This window comes from Pelodiscus sinensis, chromosome 6, assembly GCF_052426305.1.
Source record: "Pelodiscus sinensis isolate ZL-2025 chromosome 6, ASM5242630v1, whole genome shotgun sequence".
Classification (NCBI taxonomy): Eukaryota; Metazoa; Chordata; order Testudines; family Trionychidae; genus Pelodiscus; species Pelodiscus sinensis.
In genome coordinates this window covers 87,737,942-87,761,876 of record NC_143057.1, presented here as the reverse complement: position 1 = coordinate 87,761,876, position 23,935 = coordinate 87,737,942, and the positions used below count along the sequence as shown (strand labels likewise).

Sequence of the window (23,935 nt, the reverse complement as noted above, 5' to 3'; positions counted from 1 at the left end):
CCCTTAGTATAAAATGGTAATAAATTCAGTAACACTCCACAAAATAATTATGTTATACCTTAACACTTGAACAGAAACAGCAGAATAAAATGTTGATACAGAATTATCAATTCAGAAAAAAGAAAAATAAACAGTAGCAAAATCAATATTGTTTTCAGCAGTTTCATTTTACTTGCAGTAAAACCACAGGTAAGGTTTAATACTTGTAGAGATTCATTCAGTACTGACAGAGCATCTTTTATGTGTGTGAGAAATTTACAGCACAGGTGCAAAGTGCTGCAAGAGCTGCTGAAGTTTTCCTTCATGCTATGTGAGCAGTCCAATTCTAGTTATACACATTTGATTTTTGGTAGTGGACATATTACTTTCTCATTTCAGCAGATTACAGAATTTATATACAGATTATAAAAACCAAATGGTACTTTTATACAGAGCAGCCTTCCTGCATGTTTACCTGACCTTTTTAAAAAAAAATCTATCTTGTTTAAAACTAATCTGAGCAAACATCCAGGAAACAGTACTTTTATTTTATGACCTTATGTTAATACAATAAATATACAAAACTTGTGAACTATTCAGACATGCAACATCAGAGGGACAGAACCATGACATTCACTATGATGGTAGAGCATTGTTAGTAGTTTACAAAATATATACAAACATCCCTCGGATAAATAAATCCAAATCCTAAATTACAGATCACTGACTATTGACATTCCAGTGTTTAAACTTCACTCTGAACAAAATTTGCCACAATACGACAAAATGACAATTAAGTGGATGTATACTGCATTAACTGATAGAAGACCAATACCTCTAAATTGAGTAAAAATATTTTAACAAACACCAGCCTTCAGATCTCAAAGCTAAAATGAGAATTTTTGTTTGAATTAGAAATATTCATACATACTAATTTTGTAACATTGTATTTTTTTGAGTGCAGAGGCAAACATGATAAAAATAAGAATCATATATGCATATATTCTGAAAAATATAACTAGGCACATGCCTGTCAGTTTCAAGTTGTTTTTTAATATCGCCTGCTGATAATCTACTATTAAAAAATTTGACAATTTAACTGTGATGGTGTCCCTCATGAGAAAAAATAAAATGCTTAATTAAGGCTCACGATACACTCTTACAGGATTTCCTAGGTATAATTTTAATATTTGGTTTAACAGACTCGCAAAAGTAGGTTGTAGATCTAGAGAGACCTGAAAAAAATGGAAGCACAGAAAGGGGACCTTAAACTGTAAAACCGAAATTTAGAAGGATCATTAAAGATTAAACGGATTTTCAAAAACCTAAAACCTCCTCTACAGACTTCTAAAAAATGCTGGGAAAATCTTCTGAGAACATCCCTGTTACTGTTATTTCAATTGCATTGTTTACTCTATGAACAATATAATCGTGAACAACAACTTCAGTATAGGCCATATTATAATGCTTCCTTACCACATTTATCTTAACCACTAAAAATTTCTTTTTGAGACACGTTAGCAAACGACATATGTAATATGTATTTGTAATTTACTCAGATTTATGTATGCCAGTGCTACACTGGTCCAGGTATTACACTGGGTAAGGTTATTTTTTTAAATGTTCTTTTTTGACAAACTGAAAAGAGAAGAATATTCGTCTATCAAAACCAATTCACATTGACAGATGGGGCATCACTGGGTTTATCCATCTTAAAACCCTGCAGCTGCACTACTTCAGGAGACACACTAATGTCAAGAGGAGAAGTTCTCCCGGCAACACAGGGACTTCACCTCGCCAAAAGATGATCAGTAAGTTACCAGGAGAATTCTCCCACTGACCTAGTGCTGTCTATACTAGGAAATGAGGTCTGTTTCACTGCATCACTCACTGTTATGGATTTTCACGTCCCTGAATGACACACTTATGTCAACTGCATGTTCCAGTACATACCAGGCCTTAAGGTTCAGTCTTGCAGACTCCTATTCATATGAGCAGTCACACTGATTTCAGTGAAAGTATTTATGTAAAACTGGGGATCAGGTCCTTCACTTTCTGAAACTGGTATTTAAAAGTTTTAAACTTAGTCCAAAGTACTACATATATCGTCATCCAATCAATCCACTCAACTAGGAATCTCCAATGGCCTTATATGTACAGTGGACAGCACATGATTTTGAAGCAAAAGCTGATAAGCATTTGGAAAATTAACATAAGCACCAGCATGAATCATGGTGCATCACAGCATCGGTTTAATCCAGTGGTCTCCAACCTTCTTAAGCATGAGATCACTTTTTCAATTGAAGTGCAATCCAGAATCTACCTTAAACCCAAACACCCTTGCCCCACCTTCTTCCCACCCTTTCTCCAAGGCCCCGCCCCTGCTCACTCCATCCTCCCTTCCTCCCCCATCCTCTCTCACTTTTATCAGGCAGAGGGCTGGGATCCAGGGGAGGAGGATGCAAGCAACTTCGGCTAAAGTTTTTGGAGTGTGGCAGGGGGCTCTGAGCTGAGCCTGGGACAGGGAGTTGTTGTGCAGGATGGGGTTCAGGGTGCAGGCTCTGGGAAGGAGTTTGGGTGCAGGGGAACTTAGGGGTAGGGCTGGGGTTTGCGGTGCAGGAGAGGTTCAGAACGCAGGCTCCAGTTGGGTACCACTCACCACATGTGGTTTCAGGGTGGTGGTGCAGTGGGGCTAAGGTAGGCTCATCCTTGCCTTGGGCCCACACTACTCCCAAAAGCAACCAGCAAACTCTCCATCCCTGCTTCCCCCTGCTCTGTAGAGGTGGGGTACAGGGTGGAGGGAGGGACACCCTGACATCAGCACCCCCTCTTCTTCTTCCTGTGCCGTGCACAGCAAGCAGGAGATTCCCAGGGGCAGGGGGGACCTCCAAGGTAGCGGGCAGGAGCAGCACAGTAGTGTTGAGAGGGGCAGATAAAGTGCCAGCACTTGACAGCCTCCTGGCCAAAGCTGGCATATCACCTGTCAGAGGTTCCAAGATCTACCAGTAGATCCTGATCTACTGGTTGGTAACCACTGGTTAATCTATTGAACAGACATCCATTTCAACAATGTGAATTTCTAAGAAATAAAAATGTTTCACTCTTCCAACTCAAAATAGTTAAGAATCTTCATTATTCAGGTTGAATCAAATCACATGAAGGCTGAGGTGCGTTAAAAGGAATTCAAGTATATGTTAAATGCCACAGTTTAAAAAGTTTGACTAGAGAAAATATTCCTGTAAAAAATTAAATACTGTATATTCAGATTTTTGCACAAGCAGTAAACAGAGCGACTGACCAAGCTATAGATTTAGTACCACTGTTAAAACACAAATGACACAAAGAAAAATCCCCAAACCTACAAACACACACAACAAAAATTTCACTGTATTTAAAAGGGGACAAACAACTGGCTATGGAAGTGTTCTAAAGGCTGATAACTTCCTTTTAACAGAATGTTTTCTGAAAAGATGAAAACAAATTAAAAATAGCAATTTAATCATTTAGCTCTTTGATCAAAACCAACAGTTAACTTCTCTTAACTGTACATTGCATTCCACATTCTAGCAGTAAGAATGTCTAAGCAATAGCCATTTCTGATTTCGAAGAAGTATGCCATGAAAGGGTTGATACAAACCAACACTATAATTGCAAGTGGTACAGATAAATCCTGGATCAAAACACGAATTCAGCATGGTCAAAAAACTCAATAATATTCATGCAAACTTGTAGAGTTATATCAAAAGACCTATTGTCCTAAAAAAAGAATGTACATTATCTACCATACTCATAGCTGTTCATCTGCTGCTGAAAGTGCCACAGCAGCAACCAAATCTAATTCTCCCAAATTGTCAGTCTACTTTGTATAGTAGAAATAGGGAATCAGGCTCTTAGGAACAAAAGTAACTGCTCCAAAGTGCTTTCCTTAAATTGAAACAAAAGATTCCAGAGTGAAATACTAAAAAACCCCTCTATTACTGATCACAGAAAGTACCATACCAATTTCAGATCCATTGCTGAAGTTTCCAAAATATTGCTCCTCCAGAAAATATGGAGAATTATATATCTAGCATATATTTCAATTTTAAAGATGGCAAAGAAGGTAGGCTGTGGGGTTTTGTTTTGAGAAATAAATATATAAAGGAATAAAACAAGAAATTTTTCCTGTTTTAGCCCATGCACAGCTCAAGGAGAGACATACATGCTGTATGTGTATTTTGAACGCAAGTCAATAGGAATAGATAAATAGATGGAAAATATAGTCAATGATAACTGTAGTGATTTTTTATTTCACTAAATTTGGTTACCCTTGAAAGCATTTTGGGCTGCACTAGTTGCTGCTGTAGAGGCTGCATTTGCTGCAGCCGTTTGTACAGTTTTGTTGGACATCACTCCTGTTGCAAACTCTTGCTGGGCTTTCTCAAAACTAGCACCGGTTGTGCGGTATAGGCCATGCACCTACGACAGAAATGGAGGGGAAGGGAAAGGAGAGAAACAAGAAAGTTAAAATGAGTTATATCTATATTTGTGGATGCTACCCTAAAAGTCTATAGACCAATTAAATTAATAGAATAATGGAGATTCTGTTGCCTGCTTACAGCTGTATGGAAGATAATCAAACCAGTAAACTTTAGACCCCAGCATCTACAGCAGGGTTCCAAAGAGGATGGAGAGAGGCTGTTCACAGTAGTGATGGATGGAAGAACAAAGAGCAATGGTCTCAAGTTATTAGGGTTACCAGAGAGCTTCAGAAAAAATACCACACACACTTGATGGGGGGGTGGGGGAGGGAGAAAGGGGAGAGGGACTGGCTGGGAGGAGAGTGGAGCTGGCTGGGAGAAAACGGGAAGCAGGGCTGGGGGGGTTGGGGACAGCGGGGCTGGCTGGGGGAGATCGGGAGGAAGAGAACTGGCTGGCAGGAAACAGGGCTGGCCGGGAGGAGGTTGGGGGGGAACAGGGCTGGGAGGGAGAGGTTGGAGCTGGGAGGGGGGGGGCGGAAATCAGCCAGTGAGAAGCGGGATTGACCTGGGCACATGCAGATCCCAGGGCACTGCCTGTCCCGCGCACAGTCCCAGTGAAACACGAGCAAGTCTGGCTATGGCTTCACAATGCGCCTGAACAGCGCTCAGGAGCACGGACAGGGCTTCTCCTCCTCCCCAAGGTGTAACTCCTACGTCAGACGCAACCAGAGGCTCCCAGTGCCGATCGCACCCCGCCTCCCAGCCACTCCCCCCTGCCAGGCTTCCGTCGGGCACCCAGCTGGAAAACCAGAAAATACCGGACACTGCACATGTCCGGTATTTTCTGAATTTTTTTAAACCAGACAGAGGGCTGAAAAACCAGACTGTCCGGTTGAATACCGGACACCTGGCAACCCTACAAGTTATAGTGGGAGAGGTCCCGGTTGGATATTAGGAAAAACTATTTCTTTAGGAGGGTGGTGAAGCACTGGAATGGGTTACTTAGCGAGGTGGTGGAATCTCCATCCCTAGAGGTTTTTAAGTCTTGGCTTGACAGGGCCCTGGATTTGATGACCTCCTGAGGTCTCTTCCAGCTCTATGATTCAGGGGTAGTCAAGAGGCAGCCAGCAGTCTGGATCCGTCCCACCAAGCTACTGGATCCTGCCCATGACCGCTTCGATGGAACCCTTAGGCAAAGGGCAGCTCACGCTTTAAATAGCTAGCTACTCTGGACTCTGGGGAGAAAGGAGGGAGAATGTGTGCTGCTCTGCTCCACCCTCAGTATAATCTTTAAACTCTCATTGGCCATTTTCTGGCCAAGAGGAGCCGAGAAATTATGCTGGGGGTAGGGACAGCGTGTGAAGCCTTCCTCCCCCATGCCTGGAGCAGAGCCAGATGGAGTAGCCAGCAGACTTGGCCTGCAGCAGACAGCCTGCCTCAGGTTTCTTCAGGGCTGCTAGCTGAGAGCTGCCTGAGTAAGCGCCTGCCTCTGGCACCTCACCCTCTCTTCCCCCTCAACTACCTGCCAAAGGCCTCCACCCAACTCTCTGCACCCCGTTCTCCCCAGTCAACTCCCTCCAAGACCCTGCAACCTCTCCTAAAACCCCTCCTGCAGACCAGAATGCTCTCCTGCACCCGAATTCCCTCCTGGACCTTGCACCCCAAGCCCATACCACAGATCATAATACCCTCCTTTACCCAAACTCCCTCTCAGACTCCACACTCTCTTGCACCCCAGTCCACTACCCCAAGCTCCTTTTTGCACACAACCTTCGTCCCAGACCCCACACCTGCTGCATAGAACTGCGGCCTTTGACCACCTGCCAAAATCTTTGGAGTGGCTCCCCATTAAAAATTGCCTATTCCTGATCTGCAGCAAACATTTGTTGATTTTTAGACCTATATGCCTTTCAACGGGCATTAAAATGGTAAAATCTTAAACAATTAAAAAAAAGAAATCTATCAAGTATTGAAAACCCGCTAGTGCAAGATAGCAGTCATTGAACGTTAAGTGACACTCAAAATTAAACAGTTCTTAATGTATTAAAACTTATTTTAAAAAGAAGTGTTCTTTATGGATAGTTTACCCTGTCAAACATGTTACCACAGCAGGCTGATGCAAATTTCTCAGTTCAATTAAGACAACTTCATATGGACTGTCTGAAGGAAAGGCGCTTGAGACAGGGCAGAGGAATGATTCCCAAGAGATCAAGTGATGCGGTGAGGGCAGTGGGGGGAAATTTACCCCTGGGCTGCCCCAGGTAGTAGTGTCAAAATGCAGAAAGCAACTATCTATACGAAAAGGGATCAGGCTCTTTTCCATGTTTCTAACTTGGAGTTCCTTAAGGCAGGGGTGGGGAACTGGATCTGGCCCTGAGGCTCAGGGCTCCCCTTTAGCCCCCCTGCTGTTTTCCTTGCGGGGCTGGAGCACACAAAATCTATTAGCCTGGGCCCGACTGATTTTTATGTGGGTCAGTAGCCCCTGACCCAAAAAAGGTTCCCCACCCCTGCTTTAAGGAATCCATATAATCAAAGATGACTTTGTCCACACTTTTCATCTTCCTTCCAATTCACATCTGCAGTTGCTCACCTTAATTGGTGGGATGAGTTAAGAACCCTTTAAGTGATGGTTAAAACACCTTCCCTCCTCCATTGCTCCCTAAGATGGTTCTTTAGATATGAAGACAGAGGGAACATCATTTTTCCTTCAGTGAAGCTTAGGACAGGTCTACACTAGAGGACAAGGTTGAATTAAGGCATGTGATTCCAGCTACATGAACTACAAAGCTGGAGTCAATGTTCCTTAGATGGAGGTACCATAATGTCGATGGGAGAGCTTCTCCCATACACTCCCCTTATGCTTCTCCATCTGGTGGAGTACGGAGTTTACAATAGAGTTATTAGCATTGAATTTAACGGGTCTAGTACAGACTCACTCAATCGACCCCCAGGGGAATCGATCCCTGCAACGCCAATATCCTGGTAAGTGTGGACAAGGCCTCATTTGAGATACGGACACATTCAGGGAGTTGAAAGCAGTTTGCAAAGTAACTACCCACAACTTCCAGCCAGGAAAGAAGGAATGTAATCCTAAAATTATTGTTTCTTTTTTTTCCCCTCCTTCAAATACACAATTAGATTCCAATATAGGTAAACCAATTATTCAGATTGTTTGGAGAGCATTTCTGAATTATGGATAATCAAGGTTTAAATTATAATTTTTCTGTATTTTTAAAAAGTGTGAAAATAGCACACCCACAGTTCCAACTTCTTAACAATTAGCCGTGATATGTAATGGTCTCACCCTTAGTTCCCTGTAAGATGCACGGTTGCCTTGTGTCTGTGCAAGAATTGGGGGGGCGGGGAGAGAGAGAGAGAAGCACTCAACCCACTGCCTAGCCTCCAGCTCAGTGGTCCAAGTCTGAACCAGACATCTTCCTGAGCCCGAAGGAAGCCATGGCCTGGCCTCAGGCCTGTCTGCTGTGACTGGAGCAGCCTGGCCCCCAGAGCCTCCCTGCTGTCAAGGAGCCGCCCATGTGGTTCATTCCTGAACTGCTGCCATCCATTCCTGGATTGCCCTCACTCCCCCTTGCTGCAACCGGAGTGGTCTGGGCAGCCAAAACTCCTTCCCAACGTGGCCCATTTAACCCAGATTTCTCCCATGTTGCAGCAGCAGCAGCTCAGCCCAGCCACCTCATCCCCAGCCCACCCCAGAGCTTTCACACCCTAACCCTTAATCCTTGCTCTCTAAGCCCTTCCTCTCCAGACCACCTCAGAGCCTTCACACTCCAACACCCCAACCCATTGCCCAACCCTAAGCCCTCTAGCACACTCAGAACCCCTTTTAACCGTGCCGTATGAATGTTGTTATATGCACCAATATATAAGTGACGTGCTGCGTATTTAACCTTTTTTCTAAGTGTCCCAGCTTTCTGTTACAGGGGCAAACTGTCCCATATTTTATGGGATCATAGCACAGAACTGGCAGCAGGGAAGCAGCAAGTCGCCATGCCCTCACCCCTTTCGTTTACCCCAGTGCCTGCACGCGCCAGAGTCTCCCTTTCTGCCCCCAGCAGAAGCAGCAACGGCACTGGGGATGGGCAGCAAGAGCACCCAGGAGCAGCCCAAGCTCCGCTGCTACTACCCTGCTGCCTCCAGAGAAGGACTCCCCACTGTGCCACCATGCACTCCCACTTTACATGGGTAAATAGCAGGGCACAGTGTACCCCCCTTTATACCTGCTGTGAACCCTGCCTGGATAGACCAGAATCCCTGCTCAGCCCTGGCAGTAGGATTCCTGCTGTGAGCAGCAGTTCACCTTGCTGCCATCTCCCCTTGTGGGGCGTAAAAGAACACAGAGGGGAGGCTGGAACAGTGGCATGCCAGCCCTGTAATGGAAGAAGAATGGGGGAGAGTGGCTCCGGCTGGCCAGGTCCACTCTGTGTGCCCAGGGAAAATGGGACCTCAGCTTACCCTGTGTGAAGATGTATAATAAAGGGAGCCTGGACCACTAGCCCCGCTGGCAGGCATGTGGCAAGGGAGGCTTGATGGGCATCTCTGAATGCAGGGCATAAGGAGGAGCTGGAACCAACCCCGCGCCTAGGGGGGAAGCAGGGCAACAAGGGGGCTTGGGAGACTAGCCCAATGCACAAGTGGGCAACCTTGGAGGACCAGCCCCGTGAGCAGCAGGGATGCTCGAACCGGGGGACAGCAGGGTGGGTCAGGCCAACTCCAGGCAGCCCTCAGGCTAACATTGCATGAACGGGAGGCAGGGAGGGCTTAGGCCAGCCTAAACGTGGCTTTTGAAGGGATGGCATTCAGGCCAGGCCAGAGGTGTTCTGTTTTTCCTTTGGAAAAAATATGGTCATGCTAACTGAGAAAACAGAAGCCAAATGGCATTAGAGAAATGTAGTCAGTACAGATAAAGCAAAGCAGGAAGAAACATACATATGGACATACCAAATTCACATTTTGGTCAATTTCATGGCCTTAGAATGTTAAAAATAATAAATTCCATGATTTCAGTTATTTAACTAAGAAATTTCATGCTGGTGTAATAGTAGGGGTCCTGACCCAAAAAGGAGTTGTGTGCGGGGGTATTGGTGGCGTTGCAAGATTATTCTAGGGGAGTTGCAGTACTTCCTCATGGCTGCTGATGGGAGCTGAGCTGCATGCCATGTTTACTTCTGCCCTACTGCTGGCAGCAACTCTGCCTTCAGAGCTGGGCTCTTAGTCAGCAGCTGCTGGTCTCTAGCTGCCTAGGTCTGAAGGAAGCAATGCAGAAGGGTGGTATGGTATGTTATTGCAACCCTTACTTCTGTGCTGCTGCTAAAAGGGTGCTACCTTCATAACTGGTTGGCATATAGTGGCCAGGCACTCTCCAGCCTCTCAGCTCTGAAAGCAGTGCTGAAGGAAGGGCGGCAATACCGCAACACCCTGTCCCCCAATAATCTTGTTAAACAAACACACACACACACACACACACACACACACACACACACACACACCCACCCACCCCCACCCACCCACACACCCTTTTTGATCAGGGACTCCAATTTGAGAAACTCTAGTCTCCCCCATAAAATCTACATTATATAGGGTAAAAGCACACAAAAGACCATATTTCATAGTTTTTAATGCATTTTTCATGGCCGTGAATTTGGCTGGGGCCTACCTATAGGAATATTACTTAAACCCATCAACTGTGAAGATGCACAAGAGGGCCTCCCTAAAGCAGAAAATTAAAATCTAGATCAGCTAACAGCTGAGTAAGTGGAAGTTTGAAATAATAAAAACAAAGCTACTTACCTTTTTAAACATAACTAGAGAGATGACAGCAGATGCTGTGAAAAGTGCTGCTATGATTATCATCATAATGCCAACAGGAACACTCTCATTAAGACCAGTCAGAGATGAAATCCATCCACTAAAGAAAATAATGACAAACTTCATTACAATGGTGTAATACATACTTTCTTTTTAAGAAACCTTTGGAACATTCTAGTTTTGTTCTGACTTGAGAAAAGTAACGGCAATTTAAAAATGTAAACGTGCTATATTTTAAGGTGTTTTTAGAAGGTCAGTTCCTAAATAATGTAGTCAAAGATAGAGCAAGTCTACACTACAAACTTTAGCCAGTGCAAGTTTCATTGACAAAAAGATACCACAGTATATCACTTGTGTGTGTACATACTTGGCTTCTCACATCAGCACTGCACATACTCACCGGGAATGTGTTCAATGGACAGTGTGGTACACCATGGGTAGGTATCTCATTGTGCAACTCGCCATTGTCCATCAATGTATTTTGGGAAGTTTGGGCAATGCATGATGGAGAGGCAAGTCTCATGAAAAAAAAAAAAAATGATTGAGATAGTAGGGTCACATTCCCATCATGCATTTTTCTTTGCATCATAATGCCATTTCTGTTCCATAATTTTCATGCCTACTTTGAAAATCCCACAAAGCCACTTTAGTTGTCACGTGTCACTGTATACCGTAACTGGTGGTCACATAGAGCCTGCACTACAAGTACCAGATACACCATCCTGTTTTTTTCAGAGCTGCAAGAAGAGCTGTGGGGAACATGATAATTTCCTGAAGGACAGACTGTTGTGAGACAGAGCAAACCAACTCAAGGTTGATGGTGGCTTCACAGAACAGCTGCAAATGGCAGAGCACCATTTCTGGGCCTGATAAACAGGCACCGACTGGTGGCACTGCACCATAACACAGGCTTGGATTGATGAGCAGTGGCTGCAGAGCTTCTGGATGAACAAGGCCACATCCCTGGAACTGTGAACTGAGATCACACAAGCAGTCCACCACATGGACACCAGAGTGAGCGCTGCACTGACAATGGAGAAGCAAGTGGTGATCACATCGTAGAAACTTGTAACACTGGACTGCTACCTGTCTGTGGGGAATCATTTTGAAAAAAAATCCAGTGAGAGGGCCATTAATAATCTCCTGCTCCATAAACTCTCAGCAGTGTGCAGAACAAAGGATAGTTTTGCAACAATGATATTTCTGAACTGCAGTGGCATGATAGACAACACACGTTACCCTATTTTGGCACCAGACACCCCTCACCACAGAGCGCACAGTCAAAAAGAGCTCTTAGTTATAGTTATACAACTATACAACTAGATTATTGTGTGGGCTACCCTGAAGGGCATCCAAGGCAAGTGGGAGTTGGCTTTGCTATCAAGATGTCACTAGTCCCCAGCTTGAATCGCAGTCATGTGCCTTCAGTCCTTGCTTCATGACTGCAAAGCTTAGACTGAGGAAAGGTCAGTGCCTTGTACTTGTTCATGTACATGCACCCACTTTGACTGCTCCAGACGATGAAAAGGAGGCTTTCTACAATAACCTGAATTCACTGATTTCTTCAGTACTTTTTAAATCCAAGCTATATATACGTGGTGATCTTAATTTTGGAGATGGTCAGGACTGCATGACATGGCCAGAGGTGCTTGGATATGATATTAGAAGCAAGAATGCAAATGGCACTTCTTCAAAGCAAGCTCATGCTGCGTGCAGGTATTTGCCAGCACTTTTTTCCAACGGGCAAACAAACACAAAGCAATTTGGATGCACCTTGGTCTAAGCATTGGGATATGACTGACTACTTCATTACAAAACAAAGAGATGTTTCTGATGTTTTGACTTGTGCAACGCTTGGCACTGGCTCCCTGTCTGCATGGTACACAGTGTCATCTCCTTGAGACTTTGCAAAAACTTGATCATTCTGCTGTATGCTGGAAAACATTGGATGTAAGTAAACTTGAGATGCCTGGTACAAGCACTGTTTCAACTCAGTCTTGAGGATTAGTCATCAACGATGAAGGTCCAGAGCAGCCATCTGCTACTTAGGAGGACTGGGTTAACATCAAGAAAACAACCTACAAAACTGCTGGAAATTTTGGAAATTCTGGGTTTCCAAAAACGCATGGACTGGTTTGATGACAAGGACAAATATGCCCAAGCTCTTCTTGATAAGAAGCCTGTGACACTCCTGGCCTGGATCAACGATAAAGAGAATACCTCCAGAAAATCAGCATACATTCAAGATAAGCAGAAGGCATAAATCAAACTGACAAATGAAAAAGTACTGGTGGAAATGTAAAGTCATCAAACTTCAAAATGCAAATGACAGACATGTTTTTAAAGCATTCTATGATGGGCTGCAGGCAGTCGATGGGCCAAGCATTGCTGGCGCTACACCAGTGAACTCTGGTGTTAGCAACACTCGGATTACAGATTTAGTGCTAAAATCCTCGACTGTTGGGCTGAACATTTTTGCAATGTATTAAACCAGACATCAATTTTCGACAGCACCATTCTTGAAAAGATTCCTCAGTGGGCTAATGATTCACAGATGGTTATACTGCCAACTCTTGATCAGGTACAAAAAGCTGTCAAACAAATGAAAACTGAAAAGGCACCTGGCCATGATGCAATCCCATCAGAGATTTATAAAGTTGATTGTGGCCAGCTGATGTACCATCTCACCAGTTTATCATCATTTGGGAAAGAGCAAATCCCCCAGGACTTCAAACATGTCCTGATTTTTCTCATATATAAGAGAAAAAGTGACTGTGCATGCTATGATGACCACTGGGGTATCTCACTGTTGCCTATAGTTGGTAAGGTCCTAGCCCACATCCTCTACAATTGTCTGCCATTACATGTGTTCACAAATGGCATAATTCCTGAAAGTAAGTATGGATTTCATACCAGTTGAGGCACTGCTGACATGATATTCATAGCCAGCCAGATACAAGAAAGCGTAGAGAGCAACATGAAGATCTTTAAGTGATTTTCATTGACCTGACCAAGGCATATGACACAGTCAACAGAAATGGGCTTAGGAAGGTACCTGGATGAATTGGATATCCTGAAAAAATTATCAATGTAGTTCAGTCCTCTCATGGTGGTAAGGTGGATCACATCCTTAAAAATGGAGAGACATCAGAACCTTTTTAAGTATCAAATGGTATAAAGCAAGGATATGTCCTTGCTCCTCTCCTGTTCAGCATCTACTTTTCAATTATGCTGTTCATTGCTTTTAAGGACTGTGCACTAGGCACACCTATTCAGTCCGAATGGCTGGTAACATTTCCAACCGCCAGAGACTTCAGACACCCACCGAAGTGTTCAACATAACTATCCATGACTTCCTGTTTGCTGATGACTGTGCACGGTTGTCTCGTTCAGTCGAGGATGCACAGGAGCTTTGAGTATTTTACTACTTCTGCTCACCATGTTGGACTTGCTGTGAGCCTCAAGACAGAGGTTATGTCTCAGTATGTTTGGAAAGAGCCCAGTACTCCAGTGATCACTGCTACTGATACAATTCTTAAGGCTGTTCATAAGTTTTGATATCTTGGAAGTGTACTGTCCTCCAGCATAAATGCTGATGACAATGTATCTGCTCGACTACCAAAGCCAGCACTGCCTTTGGAAGATTGACTAAGCACTTTTGGAATGACCATGATGTTAAACTACAACGAAAGTATTGGTCTATAAGACAGTTGTCCTGAATATCCTGCTATATGGCTCAGATTCATGGACTCTATAATGCCATCATGTTTTGAAACTCAGTAAGTTCCCTATGCACTGCCTCAGAAAGAGTGAATGTGAATTGGTGGGACAAAATTAGTAACAGAGAGATCCTTAAGCTGAGTGGTGTCATAGGAATGGAAGCAATGCTTATGAACAAACAGTTCTGGTGGACTGGTCATGTTATGAGGATGGATGGACCGAAGATGGACTTCTATCGTCAGCTTGTTCACAGAAAGCACTCTATTGGTGGTCAATATAAGCGTTCTAAAGATATCTTAAAGGCCAGCTAAGTCATGCAGCATATCTGCCAGTGATCTGGAAATTATAACTGAAGACAAAGTGTTCTGGCAGCAAACTATTGTACAGGCTCTCAAACACTTGGAGAATCAATGTACCCAAAGATTACAAGAAAAGTATAGCATCCAAAAAGAAAGAATACCACCCGCAGAAGGTGGATTTTTATGTGACATCTGTAACTGGATTTGCCAATCAAGGATTGGCTTAGTCGCTCACCAATGATGTCATAGAAAATGAGATCCATCAATCAACAGCTCAGTCTAGTCTGTAAATACTCAAGACAAGTTTCATTGAGATTGCTCAGGATGATTCAAGGAGGTGCCTGTGAATATCAATTGTTCACACAACTCTTTCCCTGTGCCCCCCCAGGCTGAGTCTATACAGGAATGGAAAGCAGACAGGAGTTGCTATCTTGTCTATATTGACGAAATTAAGGAAAAATCAATAGCTGTGTCTACTAAGTTGGGGACACCACCGGAAATCAATTTATCCACTCATCCAAGCTTCCATCCCTTGCATCAGGCTCACCCAAGATAAATAAAATATTCTTTATTCTCTGATCAATAAGATGTGTTTTTTTAAAACACCAGATTATTTAACTGAATCGTGTTAAATTGTTTGCAGGATTATAGTTTAAGAAACATCTAAGGCAGGTAAGCTTAACTGTATGCAGCACTACCTGCACCACTTATTATATAGATCAAAATCCACTTTGGCACTATTGTCACAACTGGTTTTCACAAACTGAGGGGGGAGGGAAGAAAGCCAAGAGACATACCTACATATACATATACCCACAGATATTCTCAAATGCAAGTGTTACTCAATCACTGTGTCATCCCAACAACCTTAATTCTTCTCTGCCATTGTTGATGTGAAATTATTGGATTAACCTCACACAAACAATGACCACTGTTTTCACTTTTTGGTAAATACACAGAACTTCAACTGTTAAGATGAAATTTTCCATGCCAGTGTCTATATACTCAGCAGATTTGGGGGTGGGGGAGAGCTGAGAGGGAGGACTTTCAGCAACTATCTTCAGTCTTAATTTCAGTATTTCCTAACTCTGAAATGTTCAACTTTACAATGTTAACATTCTTTCAGTGTAGTTTTTAAAATTAATACAATGTGCATGTAAAGTGTCCATGTTTTGGGTGATGTATTCGAGCATGATGGCTAATTATAGTACTAACCAAACTTATCTTTTTTTTCCAGGATTCTCACTCTTGGAAAATAAGTGGCTTAAAAATCACTCATAATAAAAATAAAACACTGCAACATTGTACAAAAGCAGACAGTAACCAGAACATGGAAAAGATGAAAAGAGAGGCTTAAGTGGAGGGTGGGGGCATGGAGGAGAAAGAGGCATAAAATGTGTTCACAGAAAGAGGGGCAAGGAAAAAAAATATTCTCACGAACAGAACCTCAAGAATGATTTATCTTTAAAGATTGGCCCCTCAAGAGACATCTGAAAAGCAAACAAACCTCAGATTCTGTAGCACAAAGAAGGAATAAGAATTTTCTCCTTATAATCTAAATTTAAACTACCAATGTTTTATCTGCCTTGAGATTTTCAGCAGAGACTGCTTTGCTCGAATGAGTAAGAGCAGTAACATGAACCAAATGAAGGTTTGCCAGATCCTAGCTTAAGAAATGCATTGTCAGTCAGTCATTTAGGGTGCGTCTAAACTACATGGCTCCATCAATGGAGCCATGTAGATTAGGCTGATTGGCACAGGGAAATGAAGCCGCGATTTAAATAATCGCGGCTTCATTTAAATTTAAATGGCTGCCGCGCTCTGCCGACCAGCTGATGATCAGCTGTTTGTCGGCAGATCGGGGCAGTCTGGATGCGCCGCTGTCGACAAGGAAGGCATACCTGCGCCGGCTGACAAAGCCTTCCTTGTCGACAGCGGCGCAGCCAGACTGCCCCGATCTGCCGACAAACAGCTGATCATCAGCTGGTCGGCAGAGCGCGGCAGCCATTTAAATTTAAATGAAGCTGCGATTATTTAAATCGCGGCTTCATTTCCCTGTGCCAATCAGCCTAATCTACATGGCTCCATCAACGGAGCCATGTAGTTTAGACACACCCTTAGATATGAACAATCTCTACTGAAAATAGTAGATGTAGCTGAAGAACAAAGACATTTGTGAGAAGTGCACTTGATTCTGATAGGACATGTGTAGCTTCTTCAGCCCATTCAATTAACCTGGCATTAAAACAATTGCTAGCCTGTTCAAGACAACCAAATTTAGGTCAGCAAGGCAGAGACAAATCACAGCTGCTACCAGTACAGAAATTGGTTTCCGCAAAGCCCTGTTCTTAGCAAGACGAGCAACTGATGTTTCAATGGCAACTGTTCTTAGTCAACCAACAGAACATGTGCCTAAGTCCCTCTTCTGTGCAGATGGAACAATGAGAAGAACCGACAAAACTAATTTAAGTCATCAACTGGGAGCTCAAGCAGAAACACTGCAAAAGCTAAGAACATGCAACAAAGAAACCACCGTCTATATCAGAAACATGGACGTAGAAAAATTCCATACATTTCATGAACTAGCTGAGTTCTTGAGGCAGGTCCTAAAAGGATGTGACAAAGCTAATTCTGTAACTGAAGTCTGACCAATATCACAACACCAATACTGTGAAAACTGCAGAAAAACAGCATCAGAAGGATTTTAAGGTTGGATGCAAGAAATATCAGATGACTAATGGATGCCCTGTGCCTCCATGGAAAGAAATTTCTAAACATAACATCCAACAAGCAGTCAATGGAAAGATTTCTCTGTGAATATATGATTCAAAATGCACCTGAGATTATAGCAGTACACCCCACATAAAAACTCCTCTGGAGGCTTATTCAGAAGTAAAATAGAAAAGTTTATCCCCAGTGGAGGTGTTGAAGAAACACACACAGCGCTCAAAAAGGAAGTGGACACAAGGATGCTACTGTATGTGCCAATATGGTTTTTGGGTCCCTTGGTGTCAAAGGAGTCTTAAGATTAGGTCACCTAACAGATGTTTTGGTCCTTAATGAAACAAGCACCACTACCAGTGCAACTGAAAAGCATCATATCATATATACCTGTGCACACAACGTGCAACACACACTTCTCACTTCTGCAACAGAACTCTTGTACATGCATGATCTGGTTGGAACTATCATCTCTATTTGGTATTGGGGAAAAGATGTATAATGTTGTCAAAACACTTCAGAAATCTTGCCAAAGCAGGAGAATGACAGACAATCCAGAATATTTGCTGCAAGGAAATTAGCAACAATGCAGAATTACCAGAGCAAGAAAGAAAAGGACACTCGCAGAGTTCTGAATTGCTTGCCCCTCAATAAAGCCATCAGAAAGGACAAGACACTAGCCAAATTCCCACCAAGTAAGTACAGTTTTGAAGAGCATGCAAACAAAGATCTCATGTCTTTTCATATTGGAAATCCAGATTTTGTATCACCATTGCAACACAAATAGAAAAATGTGGATGATAAACTGGTTCCTGTATTCCTCAAGAACCCAATGACACCTGAGCTTTCCACAAGTCCTTATTTTTGCCTGGACCATTAGGGGTTGCTGCTCCATTAACTGGGGTTGTAGCCAGAACAATCTTCCCTAGACAGAATTGTATATACTAAGGCAATGAACACCCTGGAGACCTACACACTTCTCAGTTATCTTGTTTATTATTAATCTCTATGATGATTAAAAATATCACTAGCCTTAGTAAGCTTCAATTACACTTGTACAAATGTACGATTTTGTTTTACCTTTTAGATTGTTGATTTGCAGTCCAATTTAGGTTTTCTAATACATGTCATTAAACTAACCAATACAAATATTTCAAAGTGGTCATTTAACATGATGTAATTGTTGACATCCATGTCTATTGTAACAGCATTAGGGAAGTTTACTTACCTTGTGCCGTAACTGGAGTTCTTCAAGATGTGTCAGCACTGCTGTGTACATGGCATGGAAATCTTTGTTAGCAGTCCCCAGGGCGCTGGTGTGTGCTGCGCTATTAAGCAATCGCTTAGATTGACAGACACATGCCGGCAACTGTTTCCTCTGTTCCTTCTCTACGCTAGACTGTGATAGCCCAGAGCAGAGGGGAGGAGGGCAGGTGTGGCGCACCCACAGGGACACATCTTAAAGAACTCCAGTTACTACACAAAGTGAGTAACCTTCCCTCCATCCCTGGGGGTGCTCCACTTAGGTGACTATGCAGCAGTGTTCCTGCTTGGTGGTGAGTGTTCCGTGATGCAGGACTGGATGTAGTACAGGACTGTACATCCAAATCTAGTGCCGGAGTCCTGAAAGGTCTGAATTGTGTAATGTTGTGCAAAGCACTGGCCGAAGCCCATGTTGCTGCTCTATAGATAATGTCTATGGGTAGAAGGAAAGCAGTCATGGTAGATACTGCTCTTGTGGAGTGTGTCTGTATAACTGTCAGTGGATGTCTGTGCTGTAGTTGGCTTACAGTAATTCCTCATTTAATATGTGCTCACTTAACACGTTTTCACGATAGCACAATTTTTTTTAGGGAACATTTTTTGAATTACATGACCGTCCCCAGAATAAGACAATTTCCCCAGCCGGCCCATTGCCGGGGGCTGCGCGGGGCTTCCCCCGCCTCCCTGCAAAGCGGCAGAGGGTTCACCACTCGCCACGCCATTCCCCGCTGACTCCCCCTCGCCGGACGCCTTGCCCCCTCACCTCTGCCCCTGCTTGCAGGTCGGCGGCTGGGTTTCCCGAGCCGGCCTATCACTGGCGGCTGCACGGGGTTTCCCCCGCCTCCCTGCAAAGCAGCAGCAGGTTTGCCTCTCGCTGCGCCATTCTCCAGTGACCCCCCCCCCCCATTGCCAGACGCAGTGCGGGTCCCAGCAGATCCGTCACAGGGGCATACTCCCAACCCAGTCCCCCTCCCCTCTCCTCCCTTCCCTTCCCTTTCCCAGAGCCAAATAGCTCCCTTCCCTGCTGTAACCCAGTCCCCTTTCTCCCACAACCTTATGTCCCGGTCCTAACAGACTCCACCACTTGAAATGCAACCCCCACCTTTTCCATTATTTTCAATGGGAAAATTGACCCCATATAACATGTTTTCACTTAACGCGATCATTTTCTGAAACATATCTATAGTGTTAAATGAGGAATTACTGCACTTGCAAAACGCATGTAGAAATCCATTTGGATATTCGCTGTTTGGAGACAGGCTGACCTCTGGACCTGTCCGCGCAAGACAAGAATAGTCTGGGTGTTCTTTGGAAGTCATTTGTGCATTCCAGGAAAAAGGCGAATGCCCTGTGTACATCCAACGTGTACAGCACTGTCTGGTTGCTGTCCTCGCGGTTTCAGGAAGAACACAGGTAGGTATATTGGCTTGTTACTATGGCGTGAGGTAGATATTTTGGGGAAGAATTTCAGGTGGGTTTTAAGGACAACCTCGTCTTTATGAAACATGGTGTACAGTGGGTCTGCCATGAGTGCCGCTAGCTCTCCCACTCTCCTGGCTGATGTTGTCACAATGAGAAAGGCTACCTTTATCAATAGGTGTAGTAGCGAGCAGGTTCCAAATGGCTTGAAAGGCAGTCTCATCCTTGAGTTCAGCACAAGGTTCAGATCCTATGATGGCACTGGATCTCTATGCAGTGGATACAGGTTCCTTATCCCTTTCCAAAATCTCTTAATGCACGAGTGGGAAAAAACAGAATACCCTTGTATGAGTGGGTGAATCGCTAATATAGCTGCTAAATGTAAATTGATGGAATAATTGATAATCCGGTGTTCTGCTGCTGAAGGATATATTCTAGTACATCTGATATCCCTGCCTTGTGTGGATCCCATGCATTAGCCGAATTCCAGGCTGCAAATTTGGCCCACTTCTGCAGGTAAGTTTGTCTCGTAGTGGGTCTCCTGGAATTAATTAGGTTGTCTCTGACCTTTCAAGACAGGGCTAGCTCTGTGTGAGAGCCAATGAGCATCCAGGCTCGCAGGTTTAGTGTAGCCTGGGGTGTTATACACGCCCCTTCTCTTGAGTCAAGAGAGCTCGTACCGGGGGAAACTTGTACAGCTGATGTATGTTGAGTTGAAATATGGTAGGGTACCAAATTTGTCTCGGCCAATTGGGGGCTACAAGTATGACTCTTGCTGCGTCCTATAATTACCTTTTGATTTATGAGAAGTATAGGTGGAAATAAATGCACACGCCAGTGGGAAATACCAGTATATTGCAAACACATCTCAGAGAGATCGCGGTCCAATGCCCGTCCTGGAACAATACTGGGGACACTTGGAATTGATGTACGTTGCAAACAAGTCTACAACCAGGTATCCCCATCTCCTGAAAAGGTTGTTTATGATGGATTTGTTGATTTCTCATTCATGGTTCTGTAGGAATTGTCTGCTGAGGGCATTTGCTAGTACACTGTCCTTGCCTGGGAAATGTATCGCGATAGGTGTGACGCTGTGTATAAATACACCATCACCATAGTTTCATTGCTTCTGCACATAAGGCAGCGAGTTCTCGCTCACCCTTGCCTGTTTAAATACTATGTCATTGAGGCACTATCCGACATTATTCTTACGGTTTTGTCTCGTATATGTGTGTGAGCAGTTGAGAGCATGCCCTCCTCACTGCTCTAAGTTCCAACACACTGATGTGAAGTCGGAACTCTTCATGTGTTCATCGTCCCTGTAATATCATACTCCCCATGTGGGCTCCCCATCCCAGCAGGGACGTGTCTGTCGTGATAGTGATGAACGGTGTCGACATCTAGAATGGAAGTCCTATGCAGATGTTGTTTGTGTCTGTCCACCAATTGAGGGTGTTTTTGAACTGCCTGGTCATGTGGATTGTCTGGTGGAGCAGATGGTGCCTGGGACAATATACAGAGTATAGCCGTTACTGGAATAGCCACATATGTAGTCGGGCGTTCAGGACTACAGACATGGACGCTGCCATGTGTCCTAGTATTTGCAGTCATGTACGTGCCGTGTGTGCACAACTATGTATGGACACGATCAAATAGCACATTCTTGACCATCTGTGGGTTGGCAATGAGGCTATGCCTTGAGTGCGGTCCAACTGTGCCCCTATAAACTCTAGGGTCTGGGTAGGAGTGAGGGTGCACTTTTCCAAATTCAGTAGAAGCCCGAGTGTGTCAAACAACATTCCTGTTGACTCCAGTGATTGTTTCGTGTTGCCAGATAAGGACACCATGATCAAACAATCGTCGAGATACAGAAATATGTTTTTTTCTTTGCAGATGTGTGGCTACCATGGACATGACTTTGGAAAAGACTCTGAGTCAATGGACAGCCTGAAGGAGAGCACCCTGTTCTGATAGTGTAAGTCCTTAATGGTGAACTTGAGAAATCGTCTATGCACTGGGTGAACTGATACATGAAAATATATGTCCTTGAGGTCATATATAGCTAGCCATGCTCCTTTCTCGAAGGCAGGTATGATCTTTGCCAGCGTGATCATCTTGAACTGTTGATACTTGATGAACTGGTTGAGTCCACAGAGGTCTAAGACAGGCTTCCACTCTCCCAATTTCTTGACAGTTAGAAAGTATCAGGAATAAAATCCCTTTCCTCTGTAGCAGCTGGGTACCTCCTCTATAGCGCCTAGTTTTAGGAGGTGCTGCACTTCTTCCAGGAGGACCAACTTGTGAGAGAGGTCCCTGAAGAGGGAGAGGAGTGGGTTAGTGGAACTGCTGTGAATGGTATGCAGTATCTGGTTTGTATTATTTCTAGGACCCATTGGTCCGAGGTGATGGTTTTCCATGCCAGGCAGAATGTGGCAAGTCTGTTTCCGAATATTTGTTTGCTTGGTTGTACCCGCCCTGGAGAATCAGGGGCTTTTGTACCCTCAACCAAATCTTCAAATTTGCTGACGTGAGGTGGACGCTTGGGTTGATGACTGCTCACTTGACTGTCTTTGTCGAGTTTGTCATGCTCCTCTAGTTCCCCTAGGGCCTTGCTGTTGTGTATACCCTGGCACTCTGAACCTTTGGTTATATTGTTTGTATTGTTTTCTACAGGCGCCAGGCGGCTGAATTCCTAGGGTGCAGAGTGTCACCCTAGAGTTCTGTGGCGTGTGGAGCACTGAGTTTGTTGCCTCTGCAAAAAGCTTATCACCCTTAAATAGGAGATCCTCGATGTTCGATTGAACCTCCCGGGGGAACCCCGACAGCTGCAGCCATGACATCCGTCACATCACTACTGCAGATGCCTTCAATCTGGCCACTATGTCCACTGCATCTAATGCTGCCTGTAGAGTTGTTCGAGAAGTCAATGAGCCTTCTCTGATATTTGATTCAAACTGTTCCCTCACATCCTCTGGTCTATACTGAATAAAGGAATTGAATGTTGTGTGAGTATTTTGCTAGTAAAGCCACACAGATGGCAATTCTCAGCTGGAGGGAGGCTAATGAGTAGGCTATCTTCCCCATCACATCCAGTCTTTGTGTCTCTTTATTGTGACTTGGTGTTCTGGGGTACTGTTGTTGCTTCCCCCTCTGATTGGCTGCTTCAACCACTAATGAATTAGGAGAAGGGTGAAAAGAGGAATTCAACCTATGTGGGGGCAACATAGTATTTATCTAGTTTTTTTCCATGTTGGAGGCACAGCATTCCCCACTGCTTTGCAACTTACCAGCTTTCTTGCTCCTCAGCGGTACCATGTTTTTCACTGGTGCCATGTTACTATGTGGAGAGCTTGAAGCACGGCCAGCAGCTCCATGCTTCATATTAAGGTCATGGTTTTTCTTTAAGCTGGATCCTCTGTCCCACTTTTGAGAGTCTTGCCTAGTGGTGTTTATCAGCCTCTTTTGCCTTTTTGTTAGAGGCTGAGGCTCAGCAGGGGACCGGGAGCGTTTTGTACTCAGCTCTGGGTACTGCTCTCTAGCACATCCCCGCAAGGGTGCGCTCCTCCTGCCCTCCTCCCCAAGGGAGGGGGAATGAGGCTGACACTCAGCCATGTTGTGGTCCAAAAATAATAGTCTTCTTTGTAGGTCTCTAGCCTTCTTAGAGTGTGGAGTGAGCTTTTGACAGTGCAGGCAGTGACTGATAGGATGGGCAGGGAAGACACTCCTCATATCTGTCTGCTGCTGCAATTGCTGTTCCATACCCTGTGCACCTTTTAAAGCCCAGTGGTGCAGGCATGACAGGTTTTTTTCCCTGTTTGTGCTCTCTTTCAGGCGAAGCGCCCACATGCTGCTTCATTTGCTTTTCTTTCTGTTGTTATCCTTTTCCTTCCTCCCACCCCTTTTTTCCTCTTGATGCTGTTAGGGAAACTAAGTGCGACCGATGCCAGTGGCAGTTAAGAAGTAACTGATGGAATGGTCGCCAGCGCATGTCTGTGAATCTGGGAGATTGCGCAATAGCGTAGCATGCGCCAGCGGCCAGGGGACTACTAACAAAGATCTCCGGACTGCGTGCACAGCGGCACTGACACACCTAAGTGGAGCACCCACAGGGACCCCCGAAGAAGAACTTGACAGCTCTACATGATATTTCATTTTACATTCAACATAATAAACTTTCAAAATATATGCATGTATGTAGAGAGGGTTCATTATGTCAACCAAATGAGTCATGTCTGCCATTCACATAAA

General features: G+C 44.2%; 1 protein-coding gene across 1 annotated transcript in view; it reads right to left on the bottom strand.

Moving 5' to 3' along the window:
• Positions 1 to 506: 506 nt before the first annotated feature.
• The window catches only part of SCAMP1 (secretory carrier membrane protein 1), an 84,224-nt gene continuing 60,795 nt past the window's right edge, over positions 507 to 23,935 (bottom strand). Inside the window, exons 8-9 of the mRNA XM_006119131.5 lie at positions 10,248 to 10,365; positions 507 to 4,437 (exon numbers count right to left, since the gene is read on the bottom strand). Of these exons, the coding sequence (XP_006119193.3) occupies positions 4,273 to 4,437; positions 10,248 to 10,365 (283 nt within the window). The 3' untranslated portion in view covers positions 507 to 4,272. The remainder of the gene's footprint in view (positions 4,438 to 10,247; positions 10,366 to 23,935) is intronic.